Source organism: Colobus angolensis, unplaced genomic scaffold (genome assembly GCF_000951035.1).
Source record: "Colobus angolensis palliatus isolate OR3802 unplaced genomic scaffold, Cang.pa_1.0 Scaffold106, whole genome shotgun sequence".
NCBI lineage: Eukaryota > Metazoa > Chordata > Mammalia > Primates > Cercopithecidae > Colobus > Colobus angolensis.
This window is the reverse complement of record NW_012111586.1, coordinates 2,937,166-2,947,252: the sequence shown is the minus strand read 5'-3', so window position 1 is coordinate 2,947,252 and position 10,087 is coordinate 2,937,166. Positions and strand designations below refer to the sequence as shown.

General features: G+C 45.3%; 1 protein-coding gene across 1 annotated transcript in view; it reads left to right on the top strand.

Moving 5' to 3' along the window:
• The window catches only part of EIF2B3 (eukaryotic translation initiation factor 2B, subunit 3 gamma, 58kDa), a 142,799-nt gene extending 132,945 nt beyond the window's left edge, over positions 1-9,854 (top strand). Inside the window, exons 7-10 of the mRNA XM_011947164.1 lie at positions 4,367-4,494; positions 6,103-6,293; positions 8,919-8,996; positions 9,548-9,854. Of these exons, the coding sequence (XP_011802554.1) occupies positions 4,367-4,494; positions 6,103-6,293; positions 8,919-8,996; positions 9,548-9,733 (583 nt within the window). The 3' untranslated portion in view covers positions 9,734-9,854. The remainder of the gene's footprint in view (positions 1-4,366; positions 4,495-6,102; positions 6,294-8,918; positions 8,997-9,547) is intronic.
• The last annotated feature ends 233 nt before the right edge of the window (positions 9,855-10,087 follow it).

The window sequence follows — 10,087 nt, the reverse complement described above, 5'->3', positions numbered from 1 at the left end:
GAGACCACGCCACTGCACTCTAGTGAGACTCCGTCTAAAAAAATAATTTGCTTTTTTCGTTGAGTATTATAAGCATTTTTTTTTTTTCTATCATTAAAAAATTCTTGGCTGGGCGCGGTGGCTCATGCCTGTAATCCCAGCACTTTGGGAGTCCGAGGTGGGCAGATCACGAGGTCAGGAGTTTGAGACCAGCCTGACCAACCTGGTGAAACCCCATCTCTACTAAAAATACAAAAATAAAATTAGCCAAGTGTGGTGTCAGGCACCTGTAATCCCAGCTACTCAGGAGGCTAAAGCAGGAGAATCACTTGAACCCGGGAGGCAGAGGTTGCAGTGAGCCAAGATCATGCCATTGCACTCCAAGCAAGACTCTGTCTAAAAAAAAAAAAATTTCTTTACAGTCACAGTTTTGCCTATATGACATTCTGTTATAGAGGTATTTTGATCTTTCATTGTTAAATATTGTATTGTTCTGCATTTTTATAAATAACAGGGGAATACCTTTTTTTGAAAGATTCTTGTTTATAATCTGATGATTTCATCTATTCAGCAAATATTTACTGAGTAATGTATTTTTCTTAGGATAGACTTGGGTGAAATTATATGAATATTTTCAAGTCTTTTGCTATAGTGTTGCCAATTATTTTTCTGAGATTTTATCAGTTTATACTCCAACTCCCATTATGTGACAGTAACTGTTCTCAAAGCACTCTTATCAGTAATGAAAATTGTTTTAAATCAGTTAATTTAGTTGGAAGAGAAACTGCATCTTATTTTAGTTTTTTACTTCTTTGAAAATATTTTATGTGTTTTTTGAACATTTATATCTGTTTATTAAGAATATTCTTTGCCCTATTCATAGCAATTATTTTGTCTTTTTATTTGGTGGGATTGTTTGTTTACGGCTAGTAGTCAAGTCTATTGTTCTCCTTTGTGATTGCTTGAGAAGAGCTTATGATTTATTGAGATAAGACAGGTGTTTCTAGGAAGGCTGTGTATCAGAGGGAAAGGAGAAAGTAAGGTTGGCCCAGGGCACTATACTCAGCTCGTGGCCTTTAGGCCCAGGATATTCACAGTGGTTCACTGTAGCTTTGTAACATTTCTTGGCACAGCTCTGAGCTGCCTTCACTTTAGGAAGCAGGAAGAGTAATTGTTTCCTTCATTATTCTTCTAAGCCAACTGCATTATGGGGATTGACCTAATGTTGAGCTTCAGCAGAGGTGGGTGGGACTTGGCAGGGCTGTTTCATATCCTCTCTTCAAATCACAGATCCTCTCAAATGACTCTGCCTGACGAGGCCACGTGCCAAGGCTCGTCTGCTTGCCTCTTGCAGTGACAGTTCTTTTTGGTCCATAATATAAATATCATGGCCCTGAAATCCCCCAGCTGCCCGTGCTTTGTCATTTCTTCAAAGGGAACTGACTTGTTTTCCAATGGAAGAGGAACATTTGCTGCCCACACTAGTTTGAAGCATTAAAAGGGAGAAAAAGAGCTAAGAGTAAGTGTTGTTTCATTCTTTGCATTCACATAGAAATTTTTAAATCTCCATCAAAGGATCAGGAGAAAAATCACATTGAAATTCAACACAAGAGCTCACAGCTTAACACAGAATTTTTCAAAGATATTTGACTTGATCCTTTAAAAATTACAAAAACTGTGAACTGTGTAGCTTCAGGGTTCATAATTTTCCTTACCCTCCTCAGCCTCTGCCTCTGTCTTGCCTTCCTACCTACACTCCATCTGTGTGGTCCTGTGTCAGCATGCAGAGCTTCTTTGAATGGGGGCTGGGAGAGGTGATGGGAAGTATTCAGCAAGTCAGGTTTATAGAGCTGCCCATACTTTAACCCCTCTCTTGGGCCTCATTATCTCATCTCTCAGAATATTGTAACTGGTCTCCCTTTCTTCAGTTTCCTTATTCCAGGCTTTCTTCCACACTGCTACCAGAATTACCTTACTAAGAGATAAAACTGATCAGGTCACTTTCTTGCTTAAAAACTACCACCGGCAGCCAGGTGCTGTGGCTCACACCTACAATCCCAGCACTTTGGGAGTCCAAGGTGGGAGGATTGCTTGAGTCCAGGAGTTCAAGACCAGCCTGGGCAACACAGTGAGACTTTGCCTCTACAAATAATTAAAAAATTAGCTGGGCATGGTGGCACGTGCCTGTGGTCCCAGCTACTTGGGAGGCCAAGGCAGGAGGATCACTTGAGTCCAGGTAGTCAACACTGCAGTGAGTTGTGATTGCACCACTGCACTCCAGCCTGGGCAGCAGAGTGAGACCCTGTCTAAAAAGAAAAAATTACCACTGGCTTTTCAGTCCAGACTTTCTAGACTGCCACTGTAACTCCCCAGTGGGTTCATCTTACCTGCTGCCGAGATAGAGACGATTTATCAAGATGGGACAATTGCAATAAAGAGTTTAATACACATAGCGGCAGCTAAATGGGAAACCAGAATTTTATTATTACTCAAATCAGCCTCCCCCAAAATTCTGAGGCTAGGGCTTTTCAAGGATAGTTTGGTAGGCAGGGTAGGGAATGGGTGCTGCTGATTGGTTGGGGATGCAATCACAGGGGTGTGGAAAACAGTCCTCTGCTGAGTCCAGTTCTGGGTGGGGGCCACAGAGGGGTCACTGGTCCCAGTGGAGTCATCCAGTCATCAGAAATGCAAAAGTCAGAAAAGACATCTTAAAAAGCCAATATTAGGTTCCACAATAGGGATGTTATTTACAGGAGTAACTGGGGAAGTTGCAAATCTTGTGACCTTTACAACAATGACTGGTAATCATGAGAATTCAGGCCCCTCTTGTAATCCTAAACTTGTGCCCTTTTATTAGTTTTATAAAGGTGGTTTCATTTTGAGAAGAGCTATTATCATTTAAACTATAAACTGTAATAAATTTCTCGCCAGGCATGGTGGCTCACACCTGTAATCCTAGCACTTTGAGAGACCAGAGCAGGCAGATCACCTGAGGTCAGGAGTTCAAGACCAGCATGGTCAACACGGCGAGACACCATCTCTACTAAAAATACAAAAATTAGCCAGGCATGGTGGCCGGCACCTGTAATCCCAGCTACGTGGGTAGCTGAGGCAGGAGAATCACTTGAACTGGGAGGTGGAGGTTGCGGTAAGCCAAGATCGCACCACTACACTCCAGCCTGGGCCACGGAGCGAGACTCCATCTCAAAAAAAAAACGTGGGGCACAGTGGCTCATTCCTGTAATCCCAGCACTTCAAGAGACTGAAGCAGGCAGATCACTTGAGGCCAGGAGTTAAAGACCAGCCTGGCCAACATGGCAAAACCCCATCTCTACCAAAAAATACAAAACTATTAGCCGGGCATTGTGGCATGTGCCTGTAGTCCCAGCTACTTGGGAGACTGGAGCACAAGAATCACTTAAACCCAGGAGGCAGAGGTTGTGGTGAGCTGAGATCATGCCACTGCACTCCAGCGTGGGCGATAGAGCAAGACTGTCTCAAAAAAAAAAAAAAAAAATTAGCTGGGCATAGTGGCTCTCACAACTGTAATCCCAGCTTCGTAGCTACTCAGGAGGCTGAGGTGACAGAATCGCTTGAACCTGGGAGGCGAAGGTTGCAGCGAGCTGAAATCGCACCACTGTACTCCAGCCTGGGTGACAGAGTGAGACCCTGTCTCAGAAAAAAAAAAAAAAAAGCTTTCTTCCAAAGTTAGCTCAGCCGATGCCCAGGAATGAGCAAGAGCAGTTTGGAGGTTAACAGCAAGATGGAGTTGATTAGGTCAGATCTCTTTCAGTCATAATTTTGTCACTGTTATTTTTGCAAAGGTAGTTTCACCACAGAAAGCTTTCATGATCTGGCCCCACCTAATTACCTTCACCTCCTTCTGCCTTTCCTCTTAAACTCATGCGCGCTACTGTCCATTGGATTATGAATTCCTTGAGATCAGAACTGATATATTTCCAAGGCCTAGCACAGTAACTGGCACATGCTTGGTAAATGCTACATAAATTAATTAGCAATATAAAATTCTAATAAGGTCATAGTGTGAGAGACCACTGGAAAACATGTAGTAGTCTCTCACCTCTCTGCTTTCTATTGCTAAGTATAAATAAAAACATAAATAAAAAATACACACTGTACTAAAGATCAGGTCCCTTCTTCCCCTGGTACAGATTCCTGGTCATTTAGAACCAATACCCTGTCTCAGTACCCACCAGGAAGCACTCTGCTTCTCCGAACTTCCAAGTCGATGCCACATTTGATCTCTGACAGTCCCAAGGTGCCATGACAGGAAAGGACTTGGTTTTTCCTTGTATGCACAGAGCTTTTGATCCCGATATGTTCCAGACAGTCAGGTTTCTCATATTTGGCCATTCTTTCTTCCTAGGTCAATCACTTCTATCCGGAGTGAACTGATTCCGTATCTAGTGAGAAAACAGTTTTCCTCCGCTTCCTCACAACAGGGACAAGAAGAAAAAGAAGAGGATCTAAAGAAAAAGGAGCTGAAGTCCTCAGGTCAGTTCTTGGGTTGGTTCAGTAAGAGGGGCAAGGGTAGCAGCACCTTTGGAAAGAGTGGTTTGGCAGCTTAGCCCAGCCCAAGATGCCTGTCTCAAGGCAGCAGACTATTTTCTAGCCTACTAGGCAAGACAGGCTTGCCAACCCACTCCCTGAGTTCTGGGTAAGCTTGCTCAGGCAGATCCTGCCACTATGCTCTCAGCAACAGGCTCATTGTGCCTCTAGCCCCATTCTCTGATTCATAGCTCTGGTTTGGCTGTGTTCCTCACTAGACCATTTTGCCTTTAAACTCCACCTGCCACTTCTTAGTTCCCCTGTTCTCTAGGCTCTAGGCAGCCCCGTTGCTGATTAAACTCAGCCTCTTTTATCAAGGGAAGGAAAGTGAAAGAATGTACAACTGCAGTCCAACCACAGGCCAGGCCAGGTGTCTCCATGACAGGATCTGAAGATCAGAGCTGTCTCGTATGCTCTCATATCCCTAATCCCTGGCCCAGTCGTAGGCTCATAGTAGATGTTCAGAGAAAGTATTTCTCAAATTAATAAACTGACAGTACAGCATGATGATTAGGATTGTAGAACTGGGCATCAGACAGTTCTGGATTTGAAATCTGACTGCCTTCTTACTAGCATTGTGTCTTGAGGCAGGTTACTCAGTTCTCTGAGCCCCAGTTTTTTTATCAGAAAGTAACAGATCTCAAAGGGTCGTTGTGAGAACTGAAACACTAGAGCCCTGGTACTCTGGGCTCTAAGTTCTGTGCTTTCTGTCATAGCACAGCTACCAGATATGGTAACAGAGACTAGCAGCACAAAGTCAACCTGGCTGGCCACTAAAGCCTGGATGCTGGCTTGTGTTATTTCATGATTTACAAGGGTCATCTGTTTTATTTTCCCTAGTGGTCTTGATTACTGGTCACATGCTTTTAGGACCTCATATTAAGCATTTTTATATCATATGATATTTTAGGGAAGTACATTGCCTCTTTTAGTTTGACTTTCTCTTACAGATTTTAGTGGGATTTCCTCAGGGCTCATGTTTTGTGGATGAGTTCCAAAGGGAGAAGTGTGAGCTGTAACCTCTTTTAAGACTTAACTCGGCCGGGCGCGGTGGCTCAAGCCTGTAATCCCAGCACTTTGGGAGGCCGAGACGGGCGGATCACGAGGTCAGGAGATCGAGACCATCTTGGCTAACACGGTGAAACCCCATCTCTACTAAAAAATACAAAAATCTAGCCGGGCGAGGTGGCGGGCGCCTGTAGTCCCAGCTACTCTGGAGGCTGAGGCAGGAGAATGGCGTAAACCCGGGAGGTGGAGCTTGCAGTGAGCTGAGATCCGGCCACTGCACTCCAGCCTGGGCGACAGAGCAAGACTCCGTCTAAAAAAAAAAAAAAAAAAAAGACTTAACTCAGAGCCAAGCATAGTGGTGCACACCTGTAGTCCCAGCTGCTCAGGAGGCTGAGGTGGGAAGATCGCTTGGGTCTGGGAGTTTGAGACCAGCCTAGGCAACATAGCAAGACCGTATCTCTTATAAAACCAAAAAACGACTGAGTCTATATCTGTTCTGTTACCTCTCTCTCATTTATTTCTTTGGTGTGGCTGTTTGTTCTGAAGATATTTACAGTTTTATAAAAGAAGCCAATACACTGAACCTGGCTCCCTATGATGCCTGCTGGAATGCCTGTCGAGGAGACAGGTGGGAAGACTTGTCCAGATCACAGGTGCGCTGCTATGTCCACATCATGAAAGAGGGGCTCTGCTCTCGAGTGAGCACACTGGGACTCTACATGGAAGCAAACAGACAGGTGAGAGCTTGAGTTTAGAAAGAAAATCGTGGGGCTCTTGTCCTAGAAACAGACTGAGCCATTTGTCTGTTTCTTCATTAGGTTAGTAACTTGTTAAGAATCCCTGTCATTCCCAAGGTTGAGCAAGACCTGGCGTGTCCAGGGAGACTACTCGGGTACTCAGGTGCAGCAAAAAAGGAAGCAGGGGGCCTGGTCCATAGTCAGGGCCTCTATGGCTCCAGGGAAAGGCTAAGATCTTCAGGAAGGCTAACTTCTGGCCTCTGGGTCAGCAGGTTCCTCCTATTCTGTTCAACATGGGGATATCTGCAGTACTTACTTCATAATAAGCAGGTAAATACTCTGTAATCATTACTCTGATGAAGTAAACATAGGCATATGGAGGAGGCTTCCCTGAGAAGGTGAAGGAGCAGAGTGTAGAGTGGCCAGATGGCAAAGCCTCAGGAAAGGAATGACTATGAGAGAAAATTGTCTGCAAACAGCATTAATGAGGAGTCTCTTGCTAGCCCCTCCTTTTAACCTTAAAGTTTGTGAGATACAGGGAACAAATAGCTTCCACTGAAGGAGAAGCAGTGTCCTCGAAGATAAGCCAGGCCTTAATGAAGGCAGAGGGTGGAGAGGGGAACAGTAAAGAGGCTGAAGATATAGAGGAACTCTGTATTGTATAGTGGGCCCAGGAGGAAGGTTTTTGGAGGGAGGGATAATGAGACTAGGAAAAGGAAATGCAGAGCAGTAGATGGTTTAGATGAGAATAAGAAAAGCATCCGGGCACAGTGACTTAGGCCTGTAATCCTAGCAATTTGGGAGGCTGAGGTGGGTGGATCGCTTGAGCCCAGGAGTTCGAGACCAGCCTGGGCAACATGGAGAAATTCTGTCTTTACAAAAATACTACAAAAATTAGCCAAGTGGTGGCATGTGGCTGTCGTCCCAGCTACTTGGAAGGCTAAGGTGGGAGGATCACCTGAGCCCGGGATGTGGAGGCTGCAGTAAGCTGAGATCGCACCACCGCACTCCAGCCTAAGCAACAGAGTGGGACTCTGTATTTAAAAAAAAAAAAAAAGAGGATAGGAAAAGATAAATAATTGAGGGAACTACATTGTGGTGGCATTCAAGGATAACAGAGGTGACATAATGGAAAGATTAGGTATTTACATTGCACCTGGTAGAACCCTATGAAAGTATAATTGCAGGTGCAGACAGGGGTGGCAGTGGGGCGCAGAATAATATAAAATAAATTGTTGAAAATTGGGATTGAGGCCAGGCGCAGTGGCTCATGCCTATAATCCCAGCACTTTGGGAGGCCAAGGCAGGTGAATCACCTGAGGTCAGGAGTTCAAGACCAGCCTGGCCAACATGGTGAAACCCTGTCTCTACTAAAAGTACAAAAATTAGCCAAGCATGGTGGCACCCGCCTGTAATCCCAGCTTCTCAGGAGGCTGAGGCAGGAGAATCGCTTGAACCTGGGAGGTGAAGGTTGCAGTAAGCCGAGATTGTGCCACTGCACTCCAGCCTGGGCAACAGAGTGAGACTCTGTCTCAAAAAAAAAGAAAAAGAAAATTGGGACTGAGTCCCTGAAGAAAACCTGGCTCAGGAATCTGTAGGACCCACACCAGATAAAACCTCAGGTGAGCCTCAACCTGGATTGGTTACAGATCCAAGGGAATCCCAAGCCAGAGAGCTTATGAGAAATCATAGCTAGTCCCACATTTACCCATGACTAGAGTCTTTCAGGCTGGTCTGGAAAGATGTTCATGGATAACCTGAGTGGGAAGACATGTCCAGATCACTGCTGTGTCCACATCATGAAAGAGGGGCCCTGCTCTCGAGTGAGCATGCTGGGAAAAGTATCCCCTGAAGTGCCAGCAGGGGCTATGCAGCAGACAGGCCTGAAGGGCCTTGGGTGGAGTGTGGAAGAAGAGATCCTAGGGCTGGGGACTCGGAATTAGCCTTCACATTCCAGTGTAGCCATGCTGACAAGGCCTCCATCAGCTAGTGTGGCTGCCACGCACAGTGCTCTGACCAGCATTCTGTCTGTGCTGGAGAATCACAGACAGGCACACTACCTGTGCCTTCCTAATGGACTGGTAGCCAAAGCCCCCCATACCTCTAACCTTTCCAGGTTTCTCATGCTGGAGAGGGAATAGTGTGAACTTCCCCTTCATGTTTTCTTTTGGCTGGTGGATGGATGCCTTCTCAGGGTCTTTCCTTGTTTTGGAATTTGTCTAAAATGGATCTCATCCTTACCTCATGCATGGTCACAGTGGTCCAGGAGGTGACCAGGAACCCAGGATGCCTGTGATCAGGATTCAGGGTGTTCCTTAACCTGATCAGGCCTCCTTTTCCAAGAGGTGCTATGTGGGTAACTCAAAGACTTGTCTCAGTGCCTCCCAGCCAAGGGACATGGCATTACTTTCAAGGAGGAGCATTCACAGCTAAGAGACGGACAATAAGGCCATCTAGAAGCTGCAGCATGAATTATCTTCATCCTAGGGGGAATGCAGCAGCCTCCTGCTCTCCCTCACTCAGACAGGAAGCTATGGCTGAGAACTCCCCATATCTCTGATTGAGCCCTGGGTTCTACCTAAGGTGTTTTCTGATCTTTAGACAGACCAAATCTCTGTCCTTAAGGTGCCCAAATTGCTGTCTGCTCTCTGTCCAGAAGAACCACTGGTCCATTCATCAGCCCAGATTGTCAGCAAACACCTGGTAAGTGCTAGTGTGGCCAGAGCAGGGGTGGGATGTTCTTTGGGAGCACTGAGACTTGTCCTTGAGAAGCCAGATTGAGGCCTTCAAGTCCTGAACCTCGTTAGCCCCAGGGAAATCACAGCTGGGTTCTGAGAATAAAATCTCACTCAACAAGACTGCCTGGGCAAGTAATGACCTTGTAAGGAAGGGTCTATTATAGTGTTGGGACTCAGACACAGGAGCTCTCAATCTGTCCCACTTCTAATTCTGATTTGAGCACTCTCTTTAAGAGAGCATGTCTGTACACACAAGTGCATGAGTGTGTATATGTGTCTGTTGTTTTGTTTTGTTTTGTTTTCTTGGCAAGGGAGGAAGGCCAATGCTTCAGTTAGGTTTGGGTTGGTCTCAGAGGTGTTGTATGACCTTGTGGCCCTGAGAAATACTGATGATGGCCCCTCTTACTGAAGTGTCTCTATGGAAAGATCCCATTAGATCCCAGCTTGAAAGATCTGGAGGGTGGTTTGCAGTTGGTTGAGATGGATGGACAGAGTTTTATATTTTGCCTTTTACAGGTTGGAGTTGACAGCCTCATCGGGCCAGAGACACAGATTGGAGAGAAGTCATCCATTAAGCGCTCAGTCATTGGTTCATCCTGTCTCATAAAAGATAGAGTGACTATTACCAATTGCCTTCTCATGAACTCAGTCACTGTGGAGGAAGGGTATGTTTCCCCATGTACCCACTTGAGGCAAAGATAATGGAAAAATGCCTTCAAAATTCTGAAGGAAAGTTCATTTTAACTGAAAAGTGTATACCCAGGCAAAGTGCTAATCAGGAGGGCAATAGAATAAAAACATTTTCAGATATGAAAAGTCTCAACTTTACTAGGAAATTTATTCCTCCAAAATGGAAAATAAACCAAAAAGGGAAAGATCAGAAACAAGAGATTCAACTCAAATAAAAGGCAAAAAGAATCCATGGGATAACAGTGAACAGAGATAAGAATGTCAGCTTTAAATGGGGCATAAAGAGATTAGTTAATCCAAAGTAGAGCCGGGCGCGGTGGCTCAAGCCTGTAATCCCAGCACTTTGGGAGGCCGAGACGGGCGGAT